Here is a 17,757-nt window from a genome sequence, read left to right as displayed (position 1 = left end):
AGTTTGACTTTTTTACACTGGTGAGTTAACTTGTAAAATGGCCTGCATCTTAAATAGTGTTGCAAAGACTTTTTTTCTTTGATGAAGTGTTCACTCCCACAGCAATGAACTCTATGAACTTTATTAGAAAGTCATTTATTATAACACAACTTAAAGTTAAAAAAAAACAACAACACACATTTAGGACATTGTGGGAATATCGTTAAACTCCTCTTGGTCACAAACACACCCAAATACTAGTTATGACGCTGTTTTTTTAAATATGTTTTTTAGCTAACAGTGAGAAGCACGTGTGTTGAAAGAGTTAACCCCTCCTCGCGCAGCCGCCCTCAGAGAGATGTGGGCGGAGTTTGGGTTCACGCATAGTTTTTGTATTGTTGAAGAGGGCAGTCACAGTGTGTGTGTGTGTGTGTGTGTGTGTGTGTGTGTGTGAGGGAGAGATCGAGAGAGATAGAGAGAAGGGGCTCAACATGGAAACAAGATTAGGCGTACATTGAGAACTAGCCGCGATGTTGAATTGAAGAACCAGCTGCTCCTAACTGACCACCAAACACGGGATTATTATGCCCAGCGCCAACGTCTCCGTGCGAAGTTTATCCGAAGTGGAGAAATACCTCAGCAGCCGGATGGTGAGTATCATGTGAGTGTATTTTACAGCATTGGCGTGTCACAAAGCCAGGCTCCCTTACTGTACCGGCCGGCGCCACATTGTTGTCTGTTGATCTCCGCGTCATGTTTGTGAAACCAACAGCTGCGCCGTTTTAAAGCTGCACATATCCCCGAGACAAAGAGCCTGTAGCCCGGTGGTGCGTTCAGGTATACAGCGCAGAAAAGCAGCATTTATTAATGGTTAAAAAAAAAAAAAAACGCTGGTCGGAACATAATGCATCATGGCATCGTCCACATATTTCACGGTATATGCAAACGGGACAATACTCGTTCTGTGCGGCCATTGAGATCAAAATGAACGATTATTTCACATATCGACTAATCTAATTATGTTGGTTGTTCGATTCATTGTTATATGAAATCTCATAAGATGGTGAAAAAAAAAAACACCACAAGTCCCAAATCCCAAGGCAATGATGTACAGTTCAAGAAACATGCAGTTTTCCCGTAAAAATACTCAAATAAGTGAATTATGATGATATAAGTATGTTCTGCCAATTGACTGATTAATCAATATAATGTTTACGAGTTACACAGAAGAGTGTTGGTGGTAATGGTTCTGTTACAACATGGTAGCACCGTGAACATGTATGGTATGAACAGTTCAGTTCCTCAGCATAGCAAGTAGGCCAACCGGCAACAAGTACAATGGCTGATCAGAGCAAACAAGTCCAGTTCAGTTTCAGCTCTAATTAAGATCTGCAGGCATTGTTGGGCTGTTGAAGTACCAGAATGACCAATTATAGTAACCCAGCCCTGTAACGAATACCTGTTCTGTTTTAAACTGAAACTGGTGAATTCATCCATATGGTAACTAATTCCTTTATGGTGGTGATGTATTGCTCCGCAAGTGTTTCTAATAAGAATTTCTCCTTCAACTAAATATGATGGACAAAGCTTTTCACTTCCAGTGCAATACAGTCGATTACAATAGAAGCCAAGGTACTGCAGTTGTTTTTGTTTTGTGTTATTTCTGTTTCTGGTTTTGTGGCTACTAAATGACTAAATGCCTGACCTTGTTTTTCAAGAATACAAATTAAAACTGACCCCACCTTTACAGTGGTGGCTCATGTTAATCAGGTTTTACATCCTGACATTTAGGATATTTTGTATCTGAGCAGATGAAGAAGGATCTTCTCTGAAATATAACACAATTGAATCTTTATACTGAAAATATAACAGTGTTATTACAGCGATCACATAATCTTTATGACACAGATTCTTACACTTATCACACTATGATACTTGTTTACGAAGTCTGTAATGAGTGAAGTATATGAATAGTGCTTATGTTTTGTCAACATTAATTCAGAGCCGGCTGCAAAAAGGGGCTTGAAATGTAAAAAAATCTCCTGACCTTATTTCATGTCTTTACACATAAATGTAGTCAAGTCAGTACATTTTATTTCATCACAAAGTTGCCTGAAAGTGCTTTAAAATATGTACAGCGTACAGCAGACAATCATGGACCTTCAAAACACATTCAGCATTATATTAACAGGTTTTTGGGGAAAACCATCGAACCACTTGGCATTGCGAATGAATGATGCTCAGAAAAATCCCCTCATATGCATTTAAAGACAGGTGCTTTCAGGAACAGTGACACAGAGGAGAGGAATGCTCCGTCAAGCGCGAGTCTTGTGCAACCAGAAAGTCCGCCAGGTATTGTGCAGCAGGTTGTTTCTCTTCCTAGTATATGCATGAGCCTCCAGGCCTGCCACTCCTGTCACCTGCCTTCAAAGGGAAAGGGAGCTCAGGCAGCTTTTCTTCAGCTTTTCCTCAGCCTGTTTAGCTTGTTAATACAATATGTCCTCTGGAGTAGAGCTTTAGAGATTCACACACATAATTAATTCAAGTAAACAATCCCTGAAACCACCAAAACAACATAATGGAGCAACATAACTGACGGTTTGGCTCGTTTATTACCACCGGGCTGTGTGACTATGCTTTTCCTTCTTTTGTTGCCTGTGAATGACATTCCAGTTTTGTTCCTCAAAAAAGCCATTGTGCGGCAGATATAGTGGGTTAGAGGCCAAAGATGATGCAACACCTCAGTTTGAGTTTGAGTCTTTAACCCTCAGTGGACGGTGGCTCTGTCGTTATTTGTGTGCTCTTTCTCAGTCTATCCTCCACCTGTAGTTGTTCTCTAAGATTAGTGTCACCAGACCAAAGGCACACACAAATCAGCTAACACATCAGTACAAATATTAACTTTTTCATATGCTATGTTCCATATGTTGTGAATGATTATCTGGCAAATATTGTCCCTTTTTTGTTCTCTCCTTTTTTAAGGTCTATTATGTTTTTCTTGGCTAATGAGCTGCTTGACTCTTCCCCAACCTGCTACGTCATTGGATCTATTCACTCCCTCACTTTGAATGAGTGCATTGACTATAGCTGCATATTTATCTTAATTGAATCCCATTCAATACATTCCCAGTCCACGGGGGCAAGCAGACGCTGGGAGTGTTAATGGGCTATTGATCTAGTCCGGGACCAGCTTGTCTATGAGATAATAGCGAATTCCTTCTTCAGAAATTCTCTCCACTGAATTCACAGGGATTAGTCATTCAGGAAACTCAAGACTTCAAACTCTCCTACTTTTATTTCCGCGGTTATTTTGAGGAGGCAGAATATTTGGCCTCTAAAGAGAGGTTTTGCAATCAAAGTGTTGCCGCAAAGGCAGCTGTGGGATGCAGATGAGGAGGAGGAGGAGGAGGAGGAGGAGGAGAAGGAGGAGAAGGAGAAGGAGAAGGAGAAGGAGGAGGAGGAGGAGATGAAGTTGGGTCAGCTTTCAGATTACAATCAAAGATGTGCTCCCTGCCGCTCTCCCTCTCTGGTTTTCTTCCCGTTTCCCAGTGTGAGCTCTGAGTGGGAGAGTGTCTGTATCCATGAGGATCAGCTGGAGGGAATACCAATAAGCACCACAGGCTTCTTCCCCTCTGTGGCTCTGTTCTCTGCTGAAGGGACGGTTTTGTTCCATCTCAATGAGTGTGCCAGCTCTATTGACGCGTGTGTGTGTGCGTTTGTGTGTGTATTTATTTGTGGTGCATGGGGGCAATGAGAGGATAAGCGCCACTCTTTGTAGAGCACATCACAGTCTCATCATTTTGTAAGAAACTTCCTCAGATCTCTGCAGACACCTGTTTTTGTAGTTTCACCTGTTTGAATGCTTGATGTGAGCTGATGGTTTCACCAGATTACAGCTGCGATTGTGAGCTCTTGCAAACATGAGTTCCTCATAACAGGGACAGTGCCTTCCTGTTTGTATAAGAAAATGTATGTGGTGTTAATAACTCCTCAGCGAGTTTAGCAAGAAGGAGGCTCAGTTTATGCTAATCTGAGCCAATATTTATTCCACTAATACCGCAGTGGGCAGATGAGTGTAAGGTCTGTTTTTTGCATAACACATGGGACCATTGATCCAAGGGAGAGCACACTGCAGTGCAAGATAAGCAGCATCTGCAGTTTCTCTTTTGACTACCCCCCCCCTTAGATCTGTTGCTAAGATTTGGATGGATTTACCAGGCAGAAGGGCACTCAGCTCTCCCTTGTTGGGCTAAGATTGAGGCTAATGCAGTTGGATCTTTATGGTCTGCTGTCTAGCGAGGTCGCTCAGAGCGTATTAAATGGGTCATGGTGTTGGACAGACGCTGTTTGCTATGTAGGGCAGCGTGGGGGACATGGGGCTCAAACAGGGCTGAGGTATGAGGGGGGCACACACAGGGCCTCCCTGTAGATCCTGTTGCTGGACATGATGATGATGATGATGATTGGGATGATGTTTGCTACGGTTTGGGAGCATCCTCCTTTTGTTCTATCTATTCCTGTCTTTTGATATGTTAAAGTTTATGTTACTCTCTCCCTCTTTGTCTCCCTCTTTCTGTCCTCTCTACTGACACACTAATACCAACGGGTGAGTCAAACAGCAGTGGCGTACGCCTGGCTCCATAATTTCAAAGAGAACATTTTCTCACATTGATTGTGATAAACCAGATTCTGAGCCTATGATCAGGCAGATGGGTCTCTCATACAGCTCAGCTTATATATATATATATATCTCTCAGAAGAAGGATCACAGTCAGTGAACGCGAGTAGGAGTTCATCGTGTCGCTCAACGACACCCATTCAGGTCACCTGGCTGGAGATGGAAAATGCCATCTCATCAAACTCAATCTGTGACCTCTCAGTGAAGGACTGTCTACCTAACAGCTGCCGTCTGCCGTGTGGTTGTAGCAGCATTTCTCCTCGTTACCATCCACCCCTTCCTGTCGTCTCCGGCCATCCTCGAAGACCTTGTGTCACCCTCAACAACCCCTGGAGACGTGTTTGCGAGGGAAGGGAGTGAAAAGCAGGGCGGCTCAGCAGATTTAGGAGGACATTCTCATCAGCATGAGTCTAATTCATTTAGCAAAGTCACTCATCCAGAGACACCCTCAGATTCCTCAAGCAGTTAGTCAGCGTGGGTAGAAATCTTGAGCAGCCGCAGCGGCGGGAGAAATATATAGCTTATTAAATTTCGTATTAAAAACTAGTCCGTCGTCGTACTTGTTTTGCGGTCTGAGTGTGTGTGTGTAAATCATCTGGGTTGGGTTATCTGAGCTGCTCTCGTGAATCAGGCTTCATCCTGCCAAGAGCCATCTTGCTTTTATAAGAGAAACGCCCCTCATTTCAGCTGTGTTATACAGTTTTGGCTTGACATCTACTACTCCAGGTGCTTTTGCTTCAGGCCTCAGCAGTGATCCACCAACTGCTGCCAGGTCACAATTGGATCTGGTTTACGCTCATCCTGTATCTATGATATAACAGCACCTTGAGGCAATAAACGTCCCCCTGTGCTGTGTGTTTGAGAAAACATTGAACATTGAATAAAGTGAATGTTGGTGGTGGCAGAGCGCCCGAGGAGCTCGCTCCGTTCCAGTACCGCATAAATCGCATATAGTCTAAGCTGATCTGCTCGAACAGGCAGCTCTTTGTGTTTGTTGTTTGTCAACTAAAAAGACGGGAGTAATATGAGCAATGTACACACAAGGTTGCGCCACACTTCCTCAAAGCAGGAGGATATTAGGCTCAGCTTTCTCTTGCGGAACAAACAGGTTTGACAAAAGGCTTGTGTGTGAAACTTATTGTTGAGATATTGCGTGCACTCTGGAAGGAGCAGGATTGTTATTGGGCGCTGGGCTCCTCAGGCTATACGTCAGGCCAGCGAATCCATATGCAGTAGCTCGCTCATCAGAGTCCTGACCGAGCAGAGGTAGGACATGACAAAGTGTGCTTTTTTCTCCTCAGACAAAGAGTTCTGTGTTCAAGAAGGACAGATGCCAGAGAGGGGGGAGAGAGTGGGATGAGGACAGAGGCTGAAATACCCAAGGCATGCTTGTAGAAAGCAGCATAGCATTCTCGGGTTGCACACTAAACTTAACTATGTATGTAATATGCATGTGCCGTATGATTATGGGAACCGTAATAATACAATTAAAATGTTTATACACATGAACAAACAAGACTAGAGTGTACAGTAATACAAGCTGTACTTGCTTTAAGGCAAATGCTAGTGCTAGCATTTTAACATGCTGTTTAGCAAGCATTTTGTTTAGCACGTTGCCATCTTAGTTTCCAGCGTTATTATGCTAACATTTGCTTACATGTGCAGGGATGAGGTATTTTTGTAGATCCCAGAAGTTAGCATCACCTTCGTATGCAGTCTTTTTTTTTTTTTGGTGAAATGTCTGCAATAATGTCTGTTTAAGAGATTCTAACGTTTTGTTCTACTTCATAAAATACGTCGATTCATATTTCACACGTGTGTTTTTCAGCTCTTTACTTAGAGCAACTTGCATTAATGCTTCATTTCTGAAAATGATCTTGCTGAACAAAACTTGTAAATATCCTAAATGCTCGTTTTTCACAGAGTTTATTCCAGTAATCCAAATTCCAATGTAAAAATCCCATTGGCTTTTGTTCTTAAAACCTGCAATCTGAATTCATCCTCTGGGGAAAGTGAATGTCTGAGCAAAAACTAAATCGTTGTAAAATGACAGTCCATCCCATAGTTGATATGTCAGTCTGAACCGACAAACGTGGGCGGACAGACAAACTCTGGCATCATGGACAACAACAAGTATAGAGCAGTTTCTGAGTTGCACAATATATAGTGAAACCACATTTGACTGATTAATGGTTACGTCAAAGTTGATGCACCAAATTCTTGCTCATTGGTATCAGCCTCACAAACAAGTTTGACTAGTCAATTGAGTACACAGTCACAATAACAAGTAAATGGGAACGTACAATTGGAGAACTTCAATCCAACTGGTTTCAAAGAGCAACAGTCCTCCTGATTGAGAACATGTTATTGTTTTATGATCTGTTACTTCATGCGTGCACCCCAGTGTATGTCTTATTTAATCACCCTTTTCTTGGTAAACCCCGTCTTGAGTTCCACCTGACAGTCTTGCGTCAGTGTGCGGTGAACCCTAGATGCATTGGTCAATTGTAAAGGGACTTAGCTTGTAACCATTGCGTGGTGATGGGCGTATGCTAAGCAGGATTCAGGTCTGCCTGTGGTAGCTGTTCAGTTACTTAAAACTAGTCGTATTATATTCGTTAAGGATTAGTGCAGCTTTGTTTAGCCCATATTGCTTGTTGTACAACACATTTTGTGTTTGCTTGAGCAGCTTACACCTCCTGTCTTTACGCTGGTGTTTAACTGTGAACCACTTGCAAGATTTAGTGGCTTGTTGGGCCACCGGTACATTGCAGTGCTATTACACGTGAAGTCTTAAAATGCTGCCCCGAAACCTAATTCAATTCTGTCTTCACAGCACTTCTCAGTTTCCACTTTATGTAAGGTTGTTAGGTTTCCTGCCATAGTTAATCTTGCCATATTTATTCTGTTTCACTTCCTCAAGTTTACAGCAGACTATGCCCGACAGACATGAGTCAGAAACGGGCTATAATTTACTGTAAAACCAGGGGACTATGTCTTGTAAAGGGGTTTCCTGAGCCTTGTATGACATTAATTCTGACCTACATTAAATGTGCACGCTCCACTTCTTTCGCACACGTTCATAGCTGTTATCTGAATTTTGTCATCTGTGTCATCTGTGTGCTATACTGTAAATAAACAGGATTACATTCTGGGTCCTAAAACATAACAGATGTGTGAAATAAGAGCATTACATACACACCCAGATGGTCTCACTGTGGCAATAGCAGGAAAGCTGATTAGAGCAGATGTAAGGACTTGCTGTGAAGAATGAAGCTGTATATGAAGAGGAAGCTCAGAAATGGCACAAAAAAAAGCATTAAATGAAACTTGAGAGTAAAAATAAAATGTGTGTTTAAATAGGGTGACCGGACGTTCTCTTTTTCCCGGACATGTCCTCTTTTTCGAGACCTAAAAAATGCGTCCGGCAGGGATTCCAAAAACGTCCGGGATTTTTCCTCGTTGGAGATTTGTGTTTCTCTGGGTCTTTCACAAACTAGTTAATACGCCCTTACAAGTTCTGGAAATGGTATCTCCCTTACGTTCCACCTTCTTGCACGAGCTCTGACTGTAGAGAGAACTGTCATTGGTCGACCGATCTCAGTGTTGCCAGATGCACGATAATTATCCTCCAACTACGACCATTTTGAGCCTTTGGTACGATACTTCGCCATTTCCAATCTGGCAACACTGAGAATCTTGCCACCTCCACTAGTTGCATTGTTTACAACAGCACATGACATCTGCAGCGGATTGGTTGAGGTCCGGGTTATTAACGAGAAGTAAATCCATATCTTCATCTGCTTAGTCTAGAATCGGTTTCTGATTGTCGTTTCTCCTCCTTGTAGGACCGGAGTAATGAGGGCAGCTCCCTGAGCATCTCGGGGTCGATGCGTCGGGGTTCTTCAGAGAACAATCTGGACCTGGATCTGAGTGAAGGAAGTCCTGGTGCTGCTCTGGGCTTCGAGGTCCAGCGTAGTCGTTCTTGCTTGGACAACCTCCAGCAAAAGATACTGAAAGTCACAGAGCAGCTGAAGATAGAGCAGACGGCCCGGGACGAGAACGTGGCCGAGTACCTGCAGCTGGTGAACAGTGCGGACAAGCTGCAAGTAGGGCGCATCAAGCAGGTGTTTGAGAAGAAGAACCAGAAGTCAGCTCAAAACATTGCCCAGATGCAAAAGAAGCTGGAGCAGTACCATCGAAAGATGAAAGACAGTGAAATCCACCACAGCCCATCCCCTCGGCCGTCCACGGTAAAACACAGCACCTTACCCAGGGAGTCTCCCAGAGAGCTGCTGAAGGACATGACCGGCAGCGGCCGACACCCGACCATGGACAAGATCAAGACCATCGGCCCAGGTGTTTCGCTCTCCCCTCCTTTCTTCTTCAGCAAGCCCAGAGAGTTTGCCAACCTCATCAGGAACAAGTTTGGCAGTGCTGACAACATCGCCCACCTCAAGACCACCCTGGACGCGTCCACGCCGCTGCCCACCGACAGTGCAGGGAAGGGGCTGAGCAGCAGCATCTCTATGATGGGCAAGCCTAAGTATCCCAGTGATGACGACTGCTCCTCGGAGAGCGCCTCCATTTCGGCAGACAGTAACGGGAACCCGGCAGGAGGAAGCGTGTCGGCGGGGCAGGTGACGGGCCAGCAGGCCGGGGGAGACAGCCAGAGCAGACTGGCTCTGAGCCTGGAGGAGGTGAGGGAGATCAAAGATGCCCAGAGCCAGCTGGAGGAAGACATAGAGGAGATGAAGGTTCAGTTCAAGAGAGAGTATGTCATCATCAGCCAAACACTGCACGAAGAGAGATTCAGGTATGTTTATTATTATTATTATTATTACCACCACATAATTCCATATACAGTACATACAAAAATGGCTATAAATGATCATTTTAAGCTAATATTTCTGCGCTGTCTACTAGGTGCGAGCGTTTAGAAGATCAACTAAACGACCTGACGGAGCTTCACCAACATGAGATGACTAATCTGAAGCAGGAACTGGCCAGCATCGAGGAGAGGGTGGCCTACCAGGCTCATGAAAGGGCCAGGGACATTCAGGTATATAATAGTGAATCTATTGCTGAAGGTCGCCTAACATCCGTTAATAAGGCTATTGTCACTGGGCATTACCATAGGTGAATGTATCACCTGTGATACATGTGAAGAGTAAATTAAAATGTCAGAAAAAGGCCCTTTAGCCACGCGGGAAGGCCCTCAAAGTCTCTCTCTGTCTTTCGTAGGAGGCTCTGGAGTCGTGTCAGACGCGAGTATCCAAGCTGGAGCTCCAGCAGCAGCAGCAGCAGACGGTCCAGCTGGAGAGCCGTGACGCCCGAGTCCTGCTGGTGAAGTGCATCAACATCATGCTGGCCATCATCACCGTCATCCTGGTGTGCGTCTCCACTGCGGCCAAGTTTGCAGCTCCAATGATGAGGAGCCGGCACCACGTAGTAGCTACCTTCCTGGGAGTTTGTTTTTTGACCATTTTCTGGAAGAACTGGGACCGTTTACAGTATGCCATAGACAGGTTCCTGGTGCCTGCTGGATAGTGGAGAGTGCTCACTGATAATAATAATACTGCAGAAACATGGACGCTGTCTGTTGTCAGGATAGGACTGTCTAAGAGGATTGGTTGTACAATCGTCAGAAGACACGATCGCCAAGCATTTACAGAGGCCATTGTTTTTTAAAGTCAGGCTGAAATGAAATGTGTTTCTTGTCTAGAACTTGAATGTCTGTTTCTAACAATTTCCATTTAACCTTTAAAATAATATTTATATATATACATACGTTTTGTTACATCTCCATGCATTACTATGAATCTTCACAAGACATTAACAGTCAAATCAAGGATCAACAAGGGTGGAGAGGAGTGCACATGAGACTCGCTCTTGATTGTCCTTTCTTATTTGGCTTTAGGTCAATTTTAACTTCTCTCAAACTGTTACACACACACACACACACACACACACACACACACACACACACACACACACACACACACACACACACACACACACACACACACACACACACACACACACAAAACCTCAAGCTGGGTGTCTTGTTTGCCACAGCTATGAAATGCTAATGACTCTTTGGCGGTATAGTTGGACATTTCGGGAAATAAGGTTAGAAGAGAAGATCAATACCATTCCTATCTGTACAGTAAATGTGAAGCTACTGCCAGTTAGCTTAGCCTAGCATAAACACTGTAAACAGGAAGCCAGCTGTCCAGAGGTCACAAAATCCACCTACCAGCACCTCCGAAGCTCACTAATTCTAGTTATGTGCCGACCTATTTCTTCTGACTCCAGGATGCTCAAGAAATAGTCTGGCACATAAACCACAACTTGTTGCTTTTAAACTCTAATTTTTTGGTTAGAGGTTCACAGGTAAAAAAGATGGATTTGTTACCTTTGCACAGAGACAGGTGAGCTATTTCCCCCTGTTTTAGTCTTTATGCTAGGCTAAGCTAACTGGCAACTGGTTACAGCTTCATATAGCTTTCATATTTAGCATAGATACATGAGAGTGGTATCAAAAGGCATATTTACCCAAAAGTTGAACTTTTTGTTCTTTTAAATGAAGAATCTACAGGCTGAAGCACAGAGGCAGTAGACAACCTGGTTTTTAAAAATTCCATATTGCCTTGTCTGCCGTGTGTGGCCAGTCGTCCCTTAAAGTTGTTTCTCTGTTTACTGTTCCTGATGTTTAAAGTGCAATATATGTGATTTCTAAGAGCTCTGTTTTTTCGGAGTGAACGTTTTCACGCCGATGTTTTACAGTGTCAGGGTGCTGCTGCTGTTGGGGGTCGGGTGAGGAAGTGCCATTAATGTTGGCATGGGAGATTCATAACCACTGAAGCTGCTACTGGGCTCTTATGAGACCAGCTGTCTTCTCTCTGAGGGGCCAAAAATCAATCCCTCTGCATTACCGCGCTGGTAGCAAGGAAATATCAACGGCATCGCCCCAGTGCAGGCACACGTGCCCACGCACACCCAAACGACACACAACCGAGACCAGAGGCTCTCTTTATGTCTTAAAGAGTCTGATTTTTGTCTTTTACTAATAATGTGATTGAGAGGCTATGGGTTATACTGTGATACAGGGCCTTTTTTTTTTTTTTTTTAAAGCTACAAAGAGCCTTCAGTACTCATGTCTGATGACAGAAGAGCATGTGACAGACTCCAAGTGATGATCTATGAGCCAATTTTTGACTGATTTGACGTGTTCTTTCATGTTTGTCTTACGAACATTGCCTATGATGATCTCAAGTGAAGCCACGGACCACTTTTAAATGTTTTTCTGCCATAATAACATGTTTGTGTTATTTGTTGTCTACTGACTGTATCATATGGTTTTTTTTTGTCGTTCATGTTTTGACATATTTGAGGAAGTTTTACTTATACATCTGGTTTACATTCTCTTTTCATCTGGTGCACTACGTGATCAATCAGTTGCATGTTCATGCATTACGTGCCTTTGTCTGACACTTTCTGTTAAATTAAACAAGACTTTTTAATCAACTTGTGTGACTGGTGGTTGGCATGAAGTTGTTTGGTGATTTGTTTTTTGTGTCATGTGATTACTCTTTTTCATACATAGCCTCAGTAGAGTTCAGACAACCGCCAGAAAATCATATATTACGTCACCCGTTTTCAATTACTGTGAATAAGGACAACGGTTTAACTCATTGAAACTTTCTGAGAGTAACCTTCTATTCACAGTAGATTTTTTTTATTTTCCTTTCAGACATTTGCACCAGAAAAACTGATCCCATAAAAAACATAATAAGCATACAATTTCTAATAAATTACACTCAGCTTGAATACCACAAATATTTGCTGTTCTTTTACTGTTTAAGCGCTCTCTCCTTCACCACCACCAGAGGGTGCAGGCGCTGCACTGTTGTCCCGTTAGAGACCAAGAAAACCCATTGGAAGGCTGCAGCATCTTACCCAGCCATGATGGTACCAACCAGAAAGTATGCATGTTTTAATTGTAAATTATTCATTTTAATTCTATCTACCACAAGCAATGTGGAAGAGTAGCGCCCTCTGCTGAAGCACATTTCTACAATTTTCTAGAGTGCACAGCTCCATTGCGGCATACTTCTGTATATTTTCATGAGCAATACATCTAGGTTATATTGTATTCCGTGCTGTGGAGAGAAACTATTTCTCTAGACCGTAACTGTGACTGGTGTGCGTCCCATCAGGGTGGATTTTGGTACCCAGGATGCTGATGATTAGAGAGAGAGGTATTAAATTCAATTACAGTCCCTTTAATGATCCCTCATCTAAGCTGGCACAACACGCAACAGCACAGCTCCAACAATATACCACAGATACAATAATACATAATGACATGCATGTCATACATCACCTTCAAATGACAGAAAACATGTCACACACACACTCAACAATACAGCAGCACCAACAGCTCTGCTGCATATCAGTGACAGGGAGCACACAAACACACACATATCCAGACAAAATGCCCAATGCGCTGTTAAACCCAGCAGCACTGCAATATGGGTCACCTGGCACAGCGGTGTGCACGGCTCATTCTGCCTGACTAGTGCCGGCTTGCATGCCAAATAGAGGCTCAGACGCACACTGAGATACAGGAACAGGGTGTGTGGATGACAGACAGATCGCTTAACTGAGGATCTCTGGCACTCACACAGTGTTCCTGTCCTTTATGAGAGCTTACGTTTAAGATTGGAATTGTGAGCTGTGTCCAAATATCTGTGTGTGATGGGTGTGTGTGTGTGTGTGTGTGTGTGTGTGTGTGTGTGTGTGTGTGTGTGAGAGAGAATGGGTGGTGTTTTGTGCATTTGTGGAGCAACTAAGGGCCTCTGGGGAAAAAGAAATACTCTGATTGGTGTGACGCAGAGATCCTGACTAACACACACAGCCACACAGTCACCCACCCACACACACACACACACATACACACACGCACACGCACACGCACACGCACACACATAGGCTTAAAAATGGGGATTATGAGCTATATTTGTAGGTGTGAACTGAGAGCATTATTTCCTTTTCCCGATGTCGCTCTCTTCTTCATTATGTGAACTGAAAAGTGAGCGCTTCCCTTTGATGTGGGCTCCGATCCGGTGTGTTTTCCATTGAGCTTTCTCTTGTGGCTCCCGGAGCTTGTTGGCCCATTCACTGGGCTCCATAATGAGCTGCTAATTATCCCAGGACCTCATCAAATCTCTTTGGGCTCCACAGCTAAGCCTCCTCCTCGCATAGGTTGGCATGGCGACCGTAAGGGATGGGACCCGCATGAAGGAGGCCACCAAAAGAACCGCCGCAGTTTCACGCCTGCTCTCTTCTTCCGAGGGGGCGTGAAAGGGACATATTCTTATTCAAAAGAGAACGTGGGAAATGTGTGGATAGAATAGCTATATTTTTTTAAATGTATGTGTGTGTGTTTATGAATACATATGTGGGTGTTGTTTGTGTGTTTCAGTCACTGAGTCCATGAACTTATATTATGGGAAAGGTTTGACCTCTCTGGTGACTTCCACATTGATTTAGACTCCTCTGGCAGCACTGGGCCCTTCCCATTTCCTGTTTATGGTGTCATGGAAACAGGCCATGTTCCCTTCCTCTGCTTTTGCACTATAACATAAAAACATACGCTGCATCCAGCAGGGAGCCACCCGCTCATCCCTCAGCCGGCACGAGATCTGCAGCCGCGACATCTGTGACCAGAATCAGAACCTCCAGTAACGAATACATAGAAACCGCCCGGTGGAAAATTCCAGATTCATGGCGGCATTTATCACCAAGGTCGTCATATGAATCACCTCTTAAAATGCCCTAAATCAAATGCACCTCCAATTTCCTTTAGTTGCTAGGCAACCACAGAGCGCCACAGTGATGCTCGGAGGTAAAGGCAGGCAGCCTCGTGGTGTAAAGAGAATTGTGGGGTGAATCACTTTGGCTTTTAGGTTCCATTACATGGAGCAGTTGACAGTGACAATGATACACTGTCACTAGAGAGTAATTATACAGACTGTTGTTCCCTCGGTGTATCCACAAGCAAATGATGTGAGCCCAGTGGGTGTACAAACAGCTGGGCAAGCAGTTACCATTATCATCAGTAGGGATGAATTGAGATATTTCACAATATATGGTACTTTTGCTTTGAGCGTTTTTTGGAGAAAGACTACCGTAATTACATTTTTCTCTGTCCATCAACGTCTATGAATTATATTCCAGTGGTTCTCAAATGGGGGTACTTGAAGGCACCCTGGTGGGTACTTGAGATTAAAAATACATATATTTAAAATTAGCATAAATTAAAACAATCTAAAAATAGTTATTTAATACATATCCAATAATACAAGTGTAAGTTCTTAAACTGAATTGTATATATTCTATATTAAATCAGACACTGACACGGCTGTGTATTACAGTACTTCTTTTTTTTTTAAACCCAAAATGCTTTGCGCTGAAAAATAAATCCACAGGGGGGACATCACTGAAAAAAGGTTGAGAACCAATGTTCTATTCTATTTACGGTTTTCATGCCATATATGATGTCCGCCACTAGTCTGTTTGTGTCTGCGTTTAGGCTGAACTCTACTCAGGGCTTGATGAACCCACTGCAGACAACGATGTTTTTCCTTTGGACACTGAGTAAACAACCAGTACTACCTGTCCCAAGTTTATCACAATTTCCTATACAACAAAAAGACGTACAAACTGGATATTTGGTGCCCTGAAGCAGTTGCCAGCTTTACCTGTGATAATCCAGCTAAATTTATTTAATTATTTTTAATTTAATTAATTATAAACCTGTCAGGTACTGCAGATGGAAATTAGCCTTTAAAAAAAAGAAGAAAGATGAACAAACGAGAGTCTGCAGCTCACTGCTCTGGGAGGATGTTCTGAGGTGCAACAATGCTGCAGAACCAAGGTGATGGGAATAACATCAGTTGTTTAGGTCTTTGCTTATGAATCAAAGAAAATGTAACATTTGACCTGATGATGGTGCTGGAGGAAAAATGAGACGATCACTTATTTTATTCATCTTTAGGGGACCATGAATATCTGTCCCAAATTTCCCAACATTCCATCCAATGGTCGTAGGGACATATCACGTAAAAATATAAATGTCAACGCTCAAGGAATGTCCGTAGGATTCATCCTCTGGGGATTCTGAATGTCTGCATGTGCAAATGTGTTGTTAGTTGTAACTTCAATCTGGACCAAAGTGTCGGACCGGCCAACTGAACTCGGCTCATCCCTGGAACCAAAACTATCAGACACATGAATTCAACACATAATCATATTCATGTTCCACATTTTTGTGCAAATCCATTTGAAACACCCCCATTAAATCCACCGTTTTCACTCAAGATTACATGAATGGAGGATGTTGAATGTAAAACGACAGCATTGCAAATATGTTAAGAAACTGTTGGCCCTTTGTGTGTCTGTGTGTGTCCATTTGAGTTCCTTGTCAATTACAGGCACGCATTCCTGAGGTCTGTACTGTAGCTGTGGGCGTAAGACTTGTTGAATCTGGACAAAACAAAGACCACAGTATGAGTGGAGCGATTCCCTGCGTATGACCTCACACTCGTGGGACAGCTCTGTGTTGTGAGCAAACGGCACATCTCTTACACTCTCTTGGTCGAATGGCACTTGCAGATACTTTGCAAAGGGAAAGCTAAAGTATGGGAGGGGTTTGTCGTAGTAAAAATTGTGTATCGTGTAGCTTCCAACAGCCAAGCATTCCTCAATCGTCTTGGTGTACTTTTTCAAAATAGCAGCGAAACAGCAGTTTGAACCCAACAGTGAGGATTATTTGAGTGTTTGACCACCATGGTCTAATCCGGTTTCTGTATTCTTCTGGGCACGTTCTGCCCTGCAACCAGAATCCTGCCACACTAGAGGGACACGGGTGGATTGAAACCAGATTTTGTCAGCTTATTATCAACACCTTGTCAGTCAACTCCCTTCACAGCTCTCCCTTCCTGTGTGTGTGTGTGTGTGTGTGTGTGTGTCTGTGTTAAGGAGACTGTGGCACGACATCAAGTTGAAAGATGCCACCATGCTCAGCCTTGTTGTCGGGATTATAGCAGCCTGAGGAAAAGGTGAGCAGAGTCGCACCAAAGTGAAAGAAGTGCTTATGAGAGGACATCGATTCTTTTCATCCATTGTTACTTGTTGTCCCCGAGCAATCACTTGCTGTTTATCACAAGTACAAACAACCACATAGAGAGACTCAGACTCTCTGCTTCTTTCTATTTCCATTACACTAACTTCTGTTTTTTGCTTTTACATTTCCTCTTTCAGGTGTCGGCTGGTTCAATGGGAGCATGTGTGTGTGTGTGTGTGTGTGTGTGTGTGTGTGTGTGTGTGTGTGTGTGTGTGTGTGTGTGTGTGTGTGTTTACATCTGTGTTCACTTCCTGCTCTCTGACAGTGCTGTAATAGAATTATGCTCCTGACTGGGCCAGCTAACAGTTAAGCCTGGCCCACCTTTCCTCTCTCTCTCTCTCTCTCACTCGGCGTTGGCATATTTTCATACTGTTTCACGGCACACGTCACATTTCTGGCTCCTTAAGCAGGCCTACTGCACAGACGTTGCCAGATGTGATAGCGGCTGAGAAAGAAAGAGGTGAGAAACAGAAAGACATGTGTGTGTGTGTGTGTGTGTGTGTGAAAGGATGTGATGAAAATGGAGGGTGTGTGAGTGTGTTTCAGATGCTGTTTATAGTGTAAGAGCCACTGTGTATTAGCGGTAAACATGAAAGCGAGGGGAGGAAATGAACAATGGAGGGGAAGTGATCAGTAATCTGCAGTGCTAGCTGTCAGCCTCCATTACAACAGCTTGCCTGGACCTAATTATAGGTAAATTCATTTGGCTTAGGGGCCAAACATACAGTGCATGAATGTTAGAGGAGCGTGTGTGTGTGTGTGTGTGTGTGTGTGTGTGTGTGTGTGTGTGTGTGTCTATGCAGGAAAACACAAATGAATGGTGAACACTGCAGGAAGCAAAGACAGTAGGGTTTCCATATGCTATAGTGCTGTGGTCCTCTGAACTCTTTTTGGAAACCGGTTTGTT

General features: G+C 43.5%; 1 protein-coding gene across 1 annotated transcript; it reads left to right on the top strand.

Annotated features, from left to right (window-relative positions):
• Positions 1–463: 463 nt before the first annotated feature.
• Positions 464–10,207, top strand: LOC306741113 (transmembrane and coiled-coil domain protein 3-like; the record flags this gene model as incomplete). The annotated part of the gene is made up of 4 exons (XM_079223366.1): positions 464–629; positions 8,506–9,473; positions 9,584–9,719; positions 9,902–10,207. The coding sequence occupies exons 1-4, from the start codon at positions 564–566 to the stop codon at positions 10,205–10,207; spliced, it is 1,476 nt and encodes a 491-aa protein (XP_079079492.1). The 5' UTR covers positions 464–563.
• Between the last annotated feature and the right edge of the window lie 7,550 nt (positions 10,208–17,757).

This window comes from Taurulus bubalis, assembly GCF_910589615.1.
Source record: "Taurulus bubalis genome assembly, chromosome: 9".
NCBI classification, from domain to species: domain Eukaryota; kingdom Metazoa; phylum Chordata; class Actinopteri; order Perciformes; family Cottidae; genus Taurulus; species Taurulus bubalis.
This window is presented reverse-complemented; position numbering and strand designations above follow the sequence as displayed.